The sequence below is a fragment of the Bacillus rossius genome, chromosome 1 (assembly GCF_032445375.1).
Source record: "Bacillus rossius redtenbacheri isolate Brsri chromosome 1, Brsri_v3, whole genome shotgun sequence".
Classification (NCBI taxonomy): domain Eukaryota; kingdom Metazoa; phylum Arthropoda; class Insecta; order Phasmatodea; family Bacillidae; genus Bacillus; species Bacillus rossius.
The window spans coordinates 284,490,154-284,507,787 of record NC_086330.1 but is presented as its reverse complement, the minus strand read 5'-3'; the positions used below and the strand labels follow the sequence as shown (position 1 = coordinate 284,507,787).

At 36.1% G+C, this 17,634-nt stretch overlaps 1 protein-coding gene across 2 annotated transcripts in view; it reads right to left on the bottom strand.

Annotated features, from left to right (window-relative positions):
* LOC134527672 (solute carrier family 35 member E3-like) overlaps positions 1 to 17,634 on the bottom strand; it is a 73,346-nt gene that overhangs the window by 24,639 nt on the left and 31,073 nt on the right. The window contains exons 3-6 of one of the 2 annotated variants that reach the window (XM_063360561.1): positions 15,748 to 15,900; positions 11,533 to 11,615; positions 10,638 to 10,776; positions 6,682 to 6,743 (exon numbers count right to left, since the gene is read on the bottom strand). In XM_063360561.1, coding sequence (XP_063216631.1) covers positions 6,699 to 6,743; positions 10,638 to 10,776; positions 11,533 to 11,615; positions 15,748 to 15,900 — 420 coding nt within the window. In that variant the 3' untranslated portion in view covers positions 6,682 to 6,698. The remainder of the gene's footprint in view (positions 1 to 6,681; positions 6,744 to 10,637; positions 10,777 to 11,532; positions 11,616 to 15,747; positions 15,901 to 17,634) is intronic. The other variant, XM_063360562.1, reaches the window with a different exon arrangement.

Genomic DNA, 17,634 nt, shown 5'->3' with positions numbered 1-17,634 from the left:
TTGATAATAAAACAACAATACTTAATGTGATTGTGTAAGACACTCATGCGAAAGGTTTTCGAGGAAATGGTTACAAAGTTTGGAAGTACCTATACAGTTGTCTGCCTGCTCGCTAAGCAACTGGGAAACACTGAAATTCTGGAACTATTGACAGTACTGCCTACATTCTTATACACAAATGTTTATCATCTTGTTTTCCATAATAGTAAGTAATTCCAAATAATACTGTATATATAATGCATGTATGTTTATTATTTAAACAACAAAAAAAACATAAATAATGTATGTATTCATGTATTTTTATTAAGGAAGATTAAAAATATAATAAAGTATAAAATTATTCATAGCATGCACTAAACACCTGATAAAAATTGTGTGGAAAAAAAACTTAATATATAGAGAAAAAGAAATCTTAATTACACACGATATTTAGAAAACAATTGGTATAATGAAAAAAAGATACATGTACAATAAATTTTAAAAAAAGATTTGGAACAAGCAGTCAAATGTGTTGATTCTTATACAACTATTTCTAAACAAAGAATTGGTGATACAATGAAATCAACTGGATAAAATAAACACTAATAAATTACACATAAACAAAAGCATAAAATAGTAATTGATTGAAAAAGAGATAAAAAAAAGTCACAGGAGGTTATGAAAAATGCTAGTTAGATACAAGTTTAGCCATGAAGGTAAGAAGTTAGGTAGCTGGTGTGGGCTATCATCGCCATGTTAATAACTAGTCAAAATGAAAATGAGAAAGACCCGTTTCCCAAACGGATAGCAAAACAAAAATCTTAAACAGTCATGGGGACTGCAGACAGAAGTGAAAACTTAAAACTTTGGAATAACTGTGTTCTATTTTTGCATTTTAAAATTAATTATAGTCTGAATATCATTCAATATCATGCTTTACATAAGATGTGACTCATAACTGACCCATGACAGACTCATAATTTCGCACTTATTTACATCAGATACTGACGTAACATTAATGACATAATGATGATGTTAGTCTGAAATCATTATGATCTCCCTTAAGTGGATTTTACATACTGATGACATAGTAATGATTCTCAATTTTATTGATGAAACCAGGCATCGAATAATAATAATAATTTTTTAAATGCCGATGATTGAGGTTTGAATCCCACTTGTATCTTTTATAAATATATATTTTTCTAATAAAATAATAATAAATAACTAAATAAGAAAATGACTCGAGTATTGTTATTATGATTATTTATGAAATCATAGTTATTATTAAATTATAAATATATAATATTAATTTAATGTGACTCAAATACAAAAAATAATAGACAAAAAATTGCAACACTCAGGATCCGAACCTAGTACCTAACGCTTGCCAGTCTTATGCACTATCCGCAACGCTATGCAACCAATTTACATCCAGGCATTTTAGTTAAGTTCATATAAGCTCGTCATAAACCACACCTCTACAAACGACAATGCATTCTGTCGAATATTTAAAGGAGAAGGGATAAAAGGTCACGATCACATGTAAAATTATTATGTACGCAGTTCGCAATTATATAAAAGTTGGACCCTTATCTTATTGGCTATAAAATATATACCTTTCTTTTATTTTCTTGTTATACGTTTTGAAAGATTATTGTAAACAATTACTTTTAAATTAAGAAAATTTAAATTCTTGGTTTCTATCTTATCGGGCGAGGCTTCAGCAGATTTCATACTGATTTTCTCAGCTCTCTATACCTCAATTTCTATAAATATCTGTACGATGTCAGCAAGATATCATTTATCCTTGCATCATTTTTTAGTCACAACAGATGTCAGTGGTATGTCAAAATTAAACTTTTCATGTGGTATATTTAACTTCACTTACTGCTACTACAGCATGTCGGTGATGCAAACTCACAAGATTTTACTCATCCAAAAAGAGTTCAACATGCATATGATACAGTCGAGTATATACAATGTATTAGTGTATATATGCGTAATTGCGTATACATGTACACATGCCGCTGCGCATCACCAGTGTGGCGCAACACGTCACTAGCACGTCGGTGACGCGAACCCATTAGTTTTGCCCCTACCAAAAATCACTCAATGCAGCTAAAATAGTCTTCCCTTAAAAAAAATTTTTTTTTGTTTCATGATGATATTTTTATGATTATTCCTGATACATTCCTTTCATGATATTAAACCAACTTTTCACTTTAGCCTTTATTCAGCTATGGTTTATTTGTAAACAAGAGTGACTTGAACTTCAGAACAGACACCTACTCCATAAGACTAATACTACTCCCATGAGTTAGCCAAGTTTTTTCATGCACTTGGTGCAAAGTAAACAGAAGCACAAAGTCCCAACATTCATCATGCAAAAGTCTCAAAAATAAATGTGAAGTACATAATTCAAGAGCAAACTCTTGGTCAATGGATATTAATATATGTGTCCTTTTGCAACATGTTTTTTTTTTAAATTTTATTTTTATCACATACAGTTAAACCTTGTTTATCCAGACTAACTGGGACAAAAGGCAATTCGGACAATTGAAAGTCCTGATAATCCAGGTAATATGGGTAGTAAGCAAAGAAAAAAAATCCTTAAATAAGCAGATTTACAGTTTACTACGATAAAAAACTACATTTTGTAACAAATTTACATAGCATACATGCCCTATATTTTTTTACAAGTCATTAAAAGATATAAAAATAACTTTTCATATTTCTTAAAAAGGATTTGTCAACTTTCTTCTGTTAAACATGTATGGCATTAGAATGAAGAATGGTCAGGTACATTATCGTGTGCTAACAGTCTTTGTTTGCATAGATGTAGAATACAATTGTAATTTTTATGTGAACATTAAATAAAATGTTTACAAATCTGATCTGGATTATCTGGAGATCTAGATCAAGGAGGGCGGGATAAATGAGATATATTGTACTAGAGTTTTTTGCATTTTTCACTAGATACTTTAAAATGTTTTTCTGGAGCTTAATGTCTCTCAAGTGATCGCAACCACCAACACTTGTGTGACTTCTTCCTGGTATTAGATAACTTTTAGTAAATATCATGTTACACAGTTTGTTACAAAAATTAAAAAGCAAGAAAGCCATTGCGATAAATCTACAGGAATAACCCCTAAATAACAATAATAGCAAGCAAATTAAACAACCAACATGAGACCGAGCTGTAAGTGTGTTCTATAGGGTTCAAGGTCAAGATGGTCTGACTGTGAAACATGCAAAATAATGCCTCAGCTGGCCAAAGTCTCGCCTGAAAATCACCAATAGTTTTCTTTAAACTGAAAATATTAAATGCTGTGACAATACACATTTTTGACATGGTTTTGTTAGAAGACTATGGCCTTATCTGTGGTTTTATTTTCTACGGGTTATTTTTCCATCAAACTGAAAACCAAGTGCAATTTTAAGTGCATAAAATTGGAAACCAAAAACAAATTTAATTGTTTTTTTTAATATATTATTTTAAATACACTTTTGTAATGAAAAACAAACAATTGTTAAAAATATATACAAGATCAAAACAACAGTTATTTTGTCGTTCTTGTTAATTTAGCTGGGCCTACACATGACAGAGTCCAGTGCAGGCAGTACAGAGTGGACACTTGTGCACTGAGCGGTGTGCAGTATCAGGCATGCAGCACACACCTGTGAGAGTTTCCAACGTGACTCTGTTGGGTAGTTTTGTTGACACTCAAAAACTCCTATGGTACAGCACGGGGAGAAAGACCATTTTGCCACGTTGAAGGCTTTGAATAAACGTGTATTAAATGCCAAATGTCTTCAAAACAGGCATTCATTGAAGTACAATTGTTTTGTTTGAGAAAACGGATTGTGAATACGTTCATTAGTTTCCTGTAAGAAAGGTATAAAAAAAACCTACGGTGCAAAGTTTCGTCATGTACATGAAACCCTAATGGTGAACATGTTTTGAAATTTGTTTGAACTTATATATTTTCCTTATAAACATAGCAAGGAAACTGGTCTAAAACATCACTTAGTATATGTAACTTATACGAAAACAAGCTTTTTAAATCTGGCAACAAAATTTTTTCAAAACATTTAAGACAAGCAAATTTTGCATGGTATAATGTGTTCATTTTTTTAAAAAACTTAAAAATTTAATTTTCTTTTAAGATTTTAGTACATATATTTTTATTTCTGCATTTATGCATCAGAGTATAAAGCTTGAATTTTTTTTTATATTTACACATTACAAAATAAATCTCAGATTATTATATGCGATGCAAGCAAACACAAAGGAAGGTTACTGCCGACTGACAAACCAAAAAGCTGCATTTGTATCACGCAAGAGAATCGTCCTGAAAGTATTAATATGTTAACCAAGTGTTAACATGGTAGCAGTATCCTCAACACATCACCCTAAGATGCCCGGCTCCCACGTATGTTGGGGAGACAACTGACGTACTGACAAAGCAAATGAGTGCATTTATTAAGGCCTAACTTCTCGTCCACATTGATGTTGGCATTACAAGAGATGATGAGGGGTGACAAGATGAGAATACAGCACTGACTCGTGGCAATGTCTGCCACATTTCTCGCTTGCGAAATATCTGGTAGTGCCGGGATGGAACCCTGTTTGCCTCATGAGGAGAGGCATGAAGAGGGCCTGAAGCAGACACCAACCACCGACAAGTGGCCATCTGTGTCGCTTCGATCACCCGAACCGCGACGTGGTTCGGACAATGCAAGGCTGCGCTGCAGTGTCCTGACTATACATGTGCATCACCCAGTTGCCAAAAATCTTTAATGTCGTTCAGAGAGAGATTGAAGTGTGCAACCACACAGCTTGGAGGTGGCCAACAAATAGGTTCGGAACTCTTCCCTTTCTTACGACGTCACTAGGTGCACGTAGCACTCACAAGACTAAAACAACCATGTCCGGCAATATACTGATATAGTGAGACCAAAAATATGCAGCTATCACCTGTTGTTTCAAAGTGGACTTTTTTTTTGACGTGACAACGTCTAATAAATCGATGAACGCCGGCTGCACGCACAAAAAAGTGTCCCGTTACACACATTGTCCAGTTACGCTGTGTTCCGTTATGCTCATTGTACGCTTGCGCCGCATCTATCTCTCTTCCACTCAATTGGAACAACCATCGATTTGACTTTTTCGAGGCACATTAAACTTGAAACACTCCCATTCGTTTCCTACTTTTCCTATCATCGTCCTATCCTTAACAGAATAACACAGATTGGAAGAAGTTAAATAGCAAACATGTATAAAAGTTATAGTTAAAATAATCTCTTCGTTAAAGTAATAAACATAGGATTAATGAGTGCAAATAAAAGTAAATTTATCCATTAAATTGTAGATTTCATTTCACTTCTTCTTTGTATCCATACAAAATAGTGATAATTCAATAAAAATGATTCAATTTTATTCATAAAAATATGCAATCATTTCATCAATGTTTTGTTATGACGTTGTCACGTTAAACTATCGTCCGTAAACAGACTTTACACAAAACTTTTTTTTTATGACTCACTGTGACAACGCTGAAATTTCGTGTTTTCTGAATTTCAAAGGTTATTTGTGATACAATAACAAATATACATGCAGACTCTCTACTTCTGGTTTAAGCTTTTCATGGCATTTCATGAGAAAATAATGTTCACGTAGAGAAGCTGTATAAAAGAAGAGTTCTATCCTTTCTTGTTCTCAGATAATACCTAGGACTTGACGCAGTGATGGACAGCGTACAGAGGACAGAGTTGGCAAGATGTTTTATTGCCAGCTCCCAGGCCAGAAGACTACGGGAAAGTTCAGTGCCTGGATCTTGTCGACCAGCAGTTTATAAACAAGAGGGGAGTCATTAGTTTTAAATAACTTGCTTTGATTTCTTCAGTGTAGAAAAAGAGAGTACAGGGTGACAGATACATCAAAAACTGTTGGTGGAGACTGTTATTATGGCTACCTCTGGCAACTGCTGGCTGTGTAAACGCCATTCAAAAGTGACTTCGTGCTGCCACATAAAACAACCTGTCATAAAAGACAGGTAGTATCTTTTAAAATCGCATAGAATACTCATCTTGCTCACTGGAAAATACTCTTAGTGATACAAGCAGCTGTGGCGAGCAAGGCTTACGAAAGTATGCCTGAATCCCTGCATGTGTGCAGTGACAGATAGGAAAAAGTCTGAACACACGCAGCGAGCAAGCAGCAGGGATTTGCAAACGGAAAACCACTAGGCACTAGGCTATGTCTGCTCAGGAAATATTTATGAGCAAGGGAAATAAGTTTTGGCAGGCCAAGAATACTTTGTTTATATGTTGGGCCTACAGTGTTGTCGCCAGTAAGGTCGTTGCAGACAGATACTCAACACAGTTCAAGGATTTTCCCTGGAGTGATGTCAGGAAATATTGGAAAAACAAAACAGGAATGTGTAAACGGGATTCCAACCCAAGTCTTTCGGTCCAAAAAACTATTCCTAAATGCTGCTCCCAACCCAATATCACACTGATGATTTTTCATACCAGCACCTACAATAGCATAATAAAGCCAAAATGTAAGTATAAAGTACAAATATATCAAGAATTCAATTTACAAAGCAACAGTGGCATTCCACTATGAGAAAGGAAAGAATCTTTGGAACATAATAGAGAAGCAGCAAATATAAATTTGGAGCCAAGTTTACTCACAGGAAACTTTTTATCTCTTAAAACTGCACCGGTTTTGATTTCCTCGTGCGCAGAGCTGGTCCCTGAAAATATGAACTAGGCTGAGCAAAGTCAAACACCCTGGCAAGGCAGGGTCAGAATGGATGGGACAAGAGGCTACAGGCTGACTACAGATCTTTTAGCCTAAGCATCATAACTATTTTTATTTTATTTTTGTTGTTTTAATAATTGTGTTTTTTTGGTCCCTGCAAGAATGTGGTAAAGGCTGCTTATGCATGATGGCCAATTGCAGTAGTGCCCGTCTATAGCGGTGCAATCCCTTCAGGTGGTGCCTGCCTGCTCTTGGTGCCTAACAGAAGGCAGTGCCCACATTGTCCTTGTATGTATGTGTCGTACCCACCGTAAAAGTCCCTTGACTGTTGATTATAAGTTTCATTATGACTTCATTACGTATCAATGTTAATGACATCATAATTTCTTTATGAAAGTATTTAATTGATTTCTGTAAAAGAACTTGGGGGTAAAAACATTTATCATTAACAAAATTTCTGATTCCACTTTCCATAATACAAAACATATTCAAAGTATTTTAAACACCAAAATGAGTCTTAAAACACAAATAGTTAAAAATGAAAATGTGACCATTCTACACAGCACTTAAATGCTTGTGAGCTACAGAATATTTATTAGACCCATGTGACATATGCTGTTGGGATACGAACCACTTATAAGATGCGTGTGAACTCTCATACAAGTACTACTCCATCATTAATGATGGAAAATGTAAACGCTGGTAAAAAACATTTAGTTATTCTGACTACCAGATACAAACAAGATTCAATGTAAGTCCAAAGGGTTTTTTAAAGTACATTTCCATGCCGAAAGACTCTCACAACCAGCATTCCTCTCCATTTAACTACAAAATCCTTATCCAGCAGAAGGCAATGGCCAGTCTCTACAGAGTCACCCTGGCACATAACTTCTCCCACTGTGCTGCTACTTGGGGATCAACATACTGAACGCGGACTCATCGCACACATCAAAACAGGAAATTTTGAAAACATAACAGGAAGGTTCATAGTAATACATACGAAGAAGGACTCAGAAACTTGAACAAGCGGTAACATGGATTTTTGCTCACATTTCATTCAGTTGTATTTTCTTCCTTTACAATTGGAAGATTGCTGTTACGGTGTTGGAGTTAAGTTACCATCAAGTGTGGGAAGCGAAATAAAGGAAGACAAAGAAACAATGGCAGAATTAACGTGGAGGTACAGGAACTACATTCAGTAAGTCTGTGATGTACAAAGAAGTCTGCCACATGACCAAAGTTTGCTGCAAATCTTCAGAATAAGTGATGAACCAATCATATCCTCAAAGACCATCAAATCTTTAGTAAACAAATCTCAAAAATCCTAACAGTTGATGAGGCCTGGATTATTTTACTCTTGAAAAAATATCAAAGAAATGTTTGTATTTGACACAAGTTACTGTGCTTTAGGAATCATTAGTACTTCCGAGAAACATTTTTGACACAAAAAAGGATTTTTTATATCCTAACTATATAAATATGCTTTATCTTTATTTATAAAATAAAAATGTTTCTTTAAAATTTCTTGAGATCTAAATTTGGATTTAAGAATCAACTTTTTTTTTGGATCTGAGAAAAAGTGGAATCAAATTAATCCAAAATAATTTTTTTTTTAATCTTTTCATTAACTGAAAAAGTGCTTTTACAATCTAATGTGCCAGCCAAAACATAGAATTCACAGCTGATTTTAAACCATAACAATAGCAGAAGCTATATCTCTAAAACATACATGAATTTCAAACTAAGCAGTGGTGATGTTAACAACTTTTCATTTCAGTTTTTTTTTATGAATACACAGTGTTTCTGCAAATACCTAATGAACAAACTATAGGACTTTTTCAGGACCTTTTAATATAAAATAATAATAACTAATCATAACACAAAATAGATGTACTATTTGCAGGAACAGGCAAATTTTAAGAGTTAAAAACCTAAAACCTTTACAGAGATATTTCCAAATGATTTAAATGAACAGTCTCCAACCATCTATATTGCATGACCAACTATAAACTGAAGTGAGGCACCCAAAAAACCAAATGCTAGTTGCCAAAAGGCTGTTGGTAATTATTAGTTTCATGACATCCAGCTATATTATAGTTTATTCTGGAAATTTTCCGTGACTTACACGCCCTATAGACACCATGAGTATGATTTTACGCAATAACTTTATTCCTACTAGCAGCTTTTCTTCCCTTACTCAGATAAAGCCAATTTTATGCTTGCAGAAAAAAACTAAAACAGAGATAAAAGATATTAAAGTTTGAAAGAATCTTTCCATTGAAGGATGACAAAAGTTCTTGCACATATGCACTATTCTTGGGCAAACTTTATTTTGTTGGACAAGCAAAAAATTTTAGTATAAAAAAAATCAATATTTTACTTTAAAAATAGCTACCAGACAAAATATAATTAAAATTGTAAATACTGTGTAACATACATCTGATATTCATAAATACATTTCCCTTAAATAAAACTACTGTATGACAAAATATTACAAGCATTCAGTTTTTCCCATTGGTTGGAAATTAACATTTGCATAAAAAACTTTTGTTGTAAATCAATGGAAAATGAACGTCTACAATTTTTTTTATTAAGTTACAGTTGCAGAAACATAAATGGAAGGTATGAAAGGACTTTCCAAGCATTGCGTACAGACAATGTAACCAATCCTACACATTTGAAACAAGCTTGTACAGAAAAACTTAACTATTGGCAGAAGCAATCATATTTGGGGCACGGGATCCTTCCAAAACTTCAGAAAACATCAAAACTATGGATTTAGTTAATGAATATAACTACCTATGAAACTATTTATCAAACAGCATGTACACAGAGCACATGAAAAAAAAAACACTAATATATGATGCAATGATTCTAACAGTCATCCTTCTTTTGATCTTAAGGTTTCTCTGAATGAAAAATTGCCTACAAATATAAGATGCACTTCATTTTGAGCAAAATATTTATTTGTAATAATGATGCATTAGTTCTTTTACGAGGTGTCTACAAATACTTAGAGACCAGTTTTACGATTTTTTCAGGACCTTTGAATAAAATATCCTTGCAAAATTTTATATCAGGGGTCATTTTATATTTATGTATATAATAAGCAAACTTAATCACAGGAATGCATTTCTATAAACAATATTCACAAGGACAGTCTCTATACATTTAACATGCCACAATAAACTAACGTAATGTGTCAAAACATAAAACAAAATGCAAGTTGACCAAATTGTAGTTTGATGACTAATTCTTCAGTTTTGTTACTTTTCACGACCTATAAACATCTTGTGAAGTGGCAGTAGACTAACCTCCTCTGTTCTTGTGCTTCATCCTGAATAACCATCTTACTAAAGAGCTTGTTCTATTTATACAAGTTACAAATGTTGATGGATTTGCCTCCAAGTCATAAATATCACAAGCTGCAATCCATTTTAACATCTCTGATACTCAATAACTAGGTGCATCATAGACTCTAAATCCATTCAGGCAAATGTAAGATGCACCACAAAATTTTAAGTTCAAAAGGTGACAAAAATGTGTTTCTTAGAACCAAGAAAATTCAGGTACTTGTTCAAGGAAAGAAAAATTGCTTGTATAAGTGTCTCAAAAACTCACCATTATCACAGAATAAATAGTCAAAATTATTTTTCAATGCACAAGACTGTAGGGTTAAGGGTGGCCAGTATTCTGCCAATATTGATTACTGAACAATGCAGAAAAGTTGGTTGATTCAAAGAAGTGCACGTTTGGATCTGCACACCCCTAGTCGAGACGCCCAAACGGCTCAGCAGCAGCAAGTGTAAACAAAGCGGGTGCACTCATCTGCCATCACCGTCACCACCAACAAGCGCAAACTTCAGCCGGCGGCCTTGCGCTGTACCTTGACGTGGGCGTATGCGGTGACGCCCGTCAGCGTGAACAGCACACCAATCACCTGGTTCACATGGAATGGGTCGTTGAACAGCAGGATGCCCCCAAACACTGTCAGGCAGAACTTCATGTGCCCGACCATGTTGTATCTGCGCCATGCACGCTAAGGAAGCCACAAGCGTTCCGTGTCCCTGCCTTGAAACGCCAACATGCTACAGACACGTCGCATCTTGCGAGGCCAACCTCCCTTTTATTGCTACATGGACGTTTCATTTTCCGTTGCCTACAATGATAAATGTTGGTCTTGCATTTAGGAGCACTCGGGTTTGCAACCTGGTTCATCCAGCCATTCATCATGGTTTCCCTGAATCACTCCAGCAACTGCTGGGATGGTACCTTACTACAGGCCATGGCTGACTCCTTCCAATTACCCTGACTTGTGTGGTATATGTCAGTCTTCAACAACTTCGCTGTCAACAAGAAATAAACAGGATGTCCAGCATCAGGAAACTGGGAGAACATGGAATTGCCAAATTATTTTCAATTTCTGGGAAAATCAGCAAATAGACAGGAAAAAAATTAAAATTTAAAATTCCATGACAGTTGAGGTTTTCCCTGATGCTGGGCACTATGTGTAATTATGTGCATATACATCACTTTAATTCTAGCAACTTAATCCAACAAAACCACACAATTCTTTAATACCACATACCAACTTTCCCATTAATTAATGGATTCTCATAAAAACTACTGACTCTGATTGTAAAATATTAAACAAAACATACCCCAATTTAAAATGGCCAGGAATGTAATATGACTTTGAATTAAGCAGAGCTCTTTAGAACCAATGTCAACATACATTTACCCAGCTAATGAGTTTGCTAGGGTAGGATTAAAAAGGATACGTAAGGGGCGATGTGTTTCCAATGATCCAGTAAATGGACAAGTTGACGAAGAAGGCTGTACAGCACGAACCAATCACCATGCACTGTAAAATAAAGAGGCTTTTATAAAAAAAAACATACTTGCTAATTACTAAACTTAACCCTTACATTTTTCAATAACATGAAATAATATTCCCAAAATATATTGTAGTATAATTTTTTTCCCCAATCAAAAAAACTTATGATTACTACCCGAGAAGTTTGTGAAAATAATCTTGCCATTTAAAAATTTCTGACCAACAGAATGAGATAATTAATTGCTATTAAAACAGGTGAGAAATAAGAGAACCTTCTCATATGATTTCATTCAAATATAATATTGATTAGTTTAGTCATCCAAATAATTTAGAAAGGCATGTCTCCAATGTGTCTCCAATTTATCTCCAAAAATTTAGCCTTTGTCTCCAATTATATTCGACAACACAGTTTGATGGCTAATATTGGACAAAACATGGCTTGTTGTACAGAGAAACAACACAATGTTTTAAATCCTGTCACACAATAAAATTTTATCACTGGACTGAGATAGTTCAAACTTTTCAGTTTTTATCTTATTTTAAAATTAAATTAATGCATCACAGTGTTGGATAAAAATTGTAATTTATGATGTTTGTAAATTTCTTAAGTTTTGAAACAGCTGTAAAATTAAATCACATTAATACTCTGCGTATATTAAAATGCTATAGACTTATCAATTGTTTAATACAGATAAAATTACTTTACATACGACATTCACATTACCCCCTTTTTTAAACATCTTTAATCTCCCATGAGTCAGTCACCATTTTTAATATTTGTTGTGACGGATACATCCACCATTTCTAATATTTGTTGTGACGCATACATCCACCATTTCTGTATTAAATAAGCACAATTATGATTGGCTGACTCCATTAGCGTTCAGATTCGAGCACTTGTCCATGTGATATCAGTGTCTGTAACAGTACACCAATCCCTCACTTAGCACTTCAAATTGCACAAATTCATTTAGCGCGATGTTAATTTTACTGCCCCAATCTTGAATAGCATGTCAACACCACAAAGTCTGCTTCAACTCGGTAAACAAAAGATGTATCATGGCATACAGTTCACTATATGAAGGGGAAAGAGGTGTGCGCGCAGGTCTGACAACACTATCAGCTGATGTACAAACATTAGCTACGGCAAGTTCAGTTGCGGCTATGGGTGTAAAGGACCAATTAATTTTACGTCCGTGCATATGCCGCCGGGCCATTCCATTGTCACCTGAACATAGACCGGGCCGTAATTAACTTCAGTCTAGCCAGTGGCAGTGAACTCGCACGCACAAACAAAAGGCAACATCTGTCCATTCATCTGCTGGTAACACCTGCAGTTGGAATCATATTAGAATCATGACTTCCAAGTGAGAGGGAAATCCATCATGTTCAAGTATCTGAGACAAAACTAGAAGTATTACGGCGTGCAGAATGTCATGAACGCCACACTTATGTTAGTTGCACTTTAGTTTTAAGCAAGTAAACTATACTAAATAAGGACTCCATCAACCGTTTATGTTAGTCTGATGCTATTGGTTGTACTAGCGGGAATATATTTGACACTAGATAACGGAATAGAAATGAACAGATGATTCACATGGAAAATGTTGTTAAATGAACGGTGCAATGAAAAAAAATCATGGGCATAACAGGATTGATGTGAACCATATGGTGATATGCGAATAAGAACTTTATTTTAAAAAAACAGTAATATCGGTTTCACTGCCAGTAAAGGATGGTTTGGAAAGTTTGTGGAAAGGTACACAACACGAGTTGAAGGCCATGCCCAGACGGGCAAGCCAACCAACTGACTGACGATAAGTACATAACCACCTGTCTCCCGTTACGTGGTGTCTTATTTGTCACATAAAGTAATCGATGGTAGGCTTATAAAGATAAATGGTGTGACATATTTATCGCTGAGTGTTATTCTACACATTTATATTACGTAAAGAATATTTCCCTACACATTTTGAACAAATTAAGTAAATTAGTCTTGCTATTTATTGAGACTAATGCTTCAGAATATGCAATTTCAAACAACACATACTTTTTTAGAAATGCATAATTCGTGCTAAGTGAGGGACTTGTGTAACGCTCGTGTAAAGGTGTGATTCGTTACCATTTTCCCCTGACCAAAAGTAGAATTCTGACTACATTCACTGCCCCAGGTCAGGCATGGCGAGGCCATGCCGGTGTCTAGGTCAGTGACTCTGTCCTCTAACCAAATTACGAAAGAACATTCTAGCACCATTGACCAAGCATCGAGCAGTCCGCAGGCAGAGTATGAATGGCTGTTCCGATACTCTGGGAACACCAGCGAGTCCAAGAGGGTGTGCTGCTCGTGGCCTGCGAGCTATAACGATGTTGAGGTATGTAACTACATTGTGTACAGGGTATAAGGCGTCGCTGCGGGGGTCCGCTGGGAAACCTCTGCATTGCAAGCAAGTGGGAATCGCTGCCAGTGGCCCGAGACGAGTGGATCGATACAGAGGGGGACTCACTGTTGGCGTCTCAAGATGACTGGAGCAGCAAAGAGTGGAACTGCTGGAACTGGTCCGAGACTACTGCACTGAAAGTGAGTGGAACTCACTGTTGATGTTCTGAGATTACTGGGGTGGAAGCGAGTGGGACTCGCGGGAGGGCGTGCAAGACGAGTGGATCAGCCACCATCACATGACGGCGCTCAGAGAGCCACGAGTTGCGGAACCTGGTGGGTCCGGACTTCACTAGTGACGTCATCCTATGCAGCAGTGCAAGGACTGCAACCCATCAGGCGAGTAACCACACCATTATACACCTATGCTACGGGTGGAGTTAATTTTGCTGTGAGCCCCTTGTTAATGACTGCTGACTTCAGCTGGTTGATGAACTGGTTTTCAGACCAATTTTATTCCTGGAATAAGGCAGTAATAAGTAAAATAAACAGAGCATTTATTGTAATCCTTCAAAGTATCATACTAGCTAGTAAATTGTTATTGTGTTGTTTGTGGCAAGCAAGCAGTATAAATCTAGTGTTACGGCCCTTTATTCTGAATGGCTGTACATCATGGGCCAAAATTTTTAAGTTGAAATATTATGAAAAAATTAGAAGTCTATGTGAAACAGTTATGATATTGATAAATGTTAATTGCATTTTTATATTTGTTGTCAAGGTAAGGTGCAACTCAGAAGCAACCTGTATTATCAGATGATACTGAGTGAAAACACTAATGGGCTTACCCTATTGTCAACTCCCATCCAGAAATTGCTGCACCAACATGAAATGAGATATCTAGGATTATAAAATTCATACAAATCATTTAGATTTTAATGTCTCCAATTAAGTTAAACAGAACTTTGATTACTTCATTAATAATGAATTGAAAACTTTGCAAATTTGTAGCACGCGCGCGCGCGTGTGTGTGTGTGTATGTGTGTGTATGTGTGTGTATGTGTGTGTTTGTGTGTGTGTGTGTTTTTTTCACAGAGGTATGAAAAAATGCTGTTCACGCAATGTCAGATTGGTCAGGTCTTGAAATGGTAGGAAGTCATCAGGAGGGTCGCCGAAGTCTGTGATGTGACTATGCCCTGAAAGCATAGTACAAACAAGCTCCCATCAGTGCACTGTGGAAACACTATCGCCACTCTTCGCAAGGAGTGCATTAGAATAAGGAGAGTGTCACAGTGTGGTATGAAGAAACCGGACTCTGATGAGCGCGAGTCCAAGTACAAGGAAGCGCGACGGAAACTCAACAAAGCCATCAAGTGCAGCAAGAGGAATTGCTGGGAAGAACTCGTTGACGAGGTGGAGGGAGACCCATGGGGTAGACCATATAAGGTGGTGATGAAGAGGCCAAAGAGCCAACCAATGCCATCGCCTACATGCCCCGAGTTGCTGAAGTTAGTTACAGTGCTATTCCCACAACAACTGGAACTCAAATTCTCCATTGAGGAGCACGACATCCGGACAAGCCCATCTTTCTACGAAAGCTTGAACTGTTTCAAAAATCACCTAATGGGCTGATTCTAACAAATTTTACCTATAGACTGCTATGGAAACCATCACCTTAAATAAGTTTAGACAAAGAGAAATGTTACAGATATTTATTAACATTAAATAATTTTCATTCTTCAATTTAAAAAAAGATCTTGTGGGCCTTGCCAAGACGATACTCACGATGTTCTCGGTGGTCCAGGCGTGGGTGAGGGTGAACTCGATGGGCTCCAGGAAGGGCACCAGCACTAGCAAGATGGCAGCGGAGAGAGGTGCCTGGTAGTACAGCAGCTGCATCGAGTCCATCTGCAGCTCATGCTGCTTCTGGCTGACCCACTGCCGGCAGCACACGCGTGACACAGGCATCAAGGGTCAGAATGGCATATACTGGATTTATGAACTTCACAAAACATGACGAGCGCAACGATGTAAAATGCAAGAAAACTACTGTCATTTATAAAAGCCATGTCCCCATTTTCTTGGTCATAAATCCCGTGGGGGCCCAGGGAATGATCAATGCAGTTTTGCTGCCTACCCCCAGCCTATAAATTTTTGGCCCTGCTCATTTTTCAATGTTTTCAGGATAAACTACTCAACTTTCAATATAGACGGCAGAAATACAAGCCAAAAAACCAGAAGTTGAAAGTTTGGCAATGCTTGTATTAGGTATTTGTATCTTGAGAAATTTATACATGGGTATTCTCAAAAATGTAGTTATGTATTTAACTGTCTGCATATTGCAAATATTGCACTTCTTGCATCTCCTTTTTTTGACATAGTTTATAAACACAGCATATTTCTTGCCCTCTCAAACATTATTTACTATTTTAATTAAGTCCGTGGTTTGAGGATCAAGCTGGCATGTCGTGAGTACTGAGTTCGATTCCCTGCCAAGGTTGGAAATTTTTTCAATCCAGTGCCAGATGTTGAGTTGTCACTTCGCCTCCATACTGCGGAAGGCACTGGCGAGCGACCGTGGAATCCTCTTTCCTAGTGGGTCCCAGTCATGCCATGGCCGAGTCTCTGTGGCGAGAACCGAGGTATGAACCAGCCTCCGGACCAAAAAACCATTTTCCGCATCGTCACTATATTTGTCTACTCAGGAGACTCACTGTCTTAGTAGTGTCAACAACAAACCCCCTCACTTCAACTGAAAACTTACTGGTAAGTTTTTGTTTATTAGTTACATTTTTTAAGAATATTTCATACTGAATTTCTTTTCAGCTAAGTCCTATGTAAATTCATGCGTGCGTGCTAACATTTTGTATGTTGCGTACACAGTGCTGCCAAGTACTATGTATTTTTCGTGATTCTTAATGATTTAAATGTGCAGTAACAAAATCATGGTATTACATTTGTTTATTATGGAAACAGAGAAACTTAAAGACTTGTCTGAAATATTGTACAAAAAACCACACTCACGCTGTTCACACAGAACATACATGAACATAGTTATGTAATAAGGAACCATGCCACGCCATATTGAAACTGAGATATTCTAGTGCAAAGTTAACTGTTATTTTCATAAACACTGTATGAGGTAAAGAAAGAATTTTGTTTACAATAAGAATTGGTATTTTTTTAAATTTTTGTGTAAATATTTTTATATGAAAATCCACATGACATGGTTCTACTTTCAACTGCAACACCTAACTGCAAAAAAGAACCAAACATCATGGTTTTATGTTAAACTTTGTTAAAAAAAAAATCATAAAAAGAAACAAGATACTTGGCTGTATCTTGCAAAATTGAACATGGAGGAAAACCCAACAATACATAATTTTTAAGGCATTATTGTAGAAGAGTATATTGCCATGTGTCTTGGTTCTATTTTGCAAAATATAAAGCCAGCTGAGCTGATTACTCCAAAATAAAAAAACTCCCTTTATACAAAATTTATGGTTGGTTCTTCTTTGCATAACTGTGTCCACTTATTATATTACTTACTTAAGACACACTAGGATATATTACCAAAATTAAACAAATTTATTTCAGAACAAAAAAAATACTGAAATCAATTAAAACATTAACACGAAAGATACCTTAAATAATACATATAAGGAGAAGAAC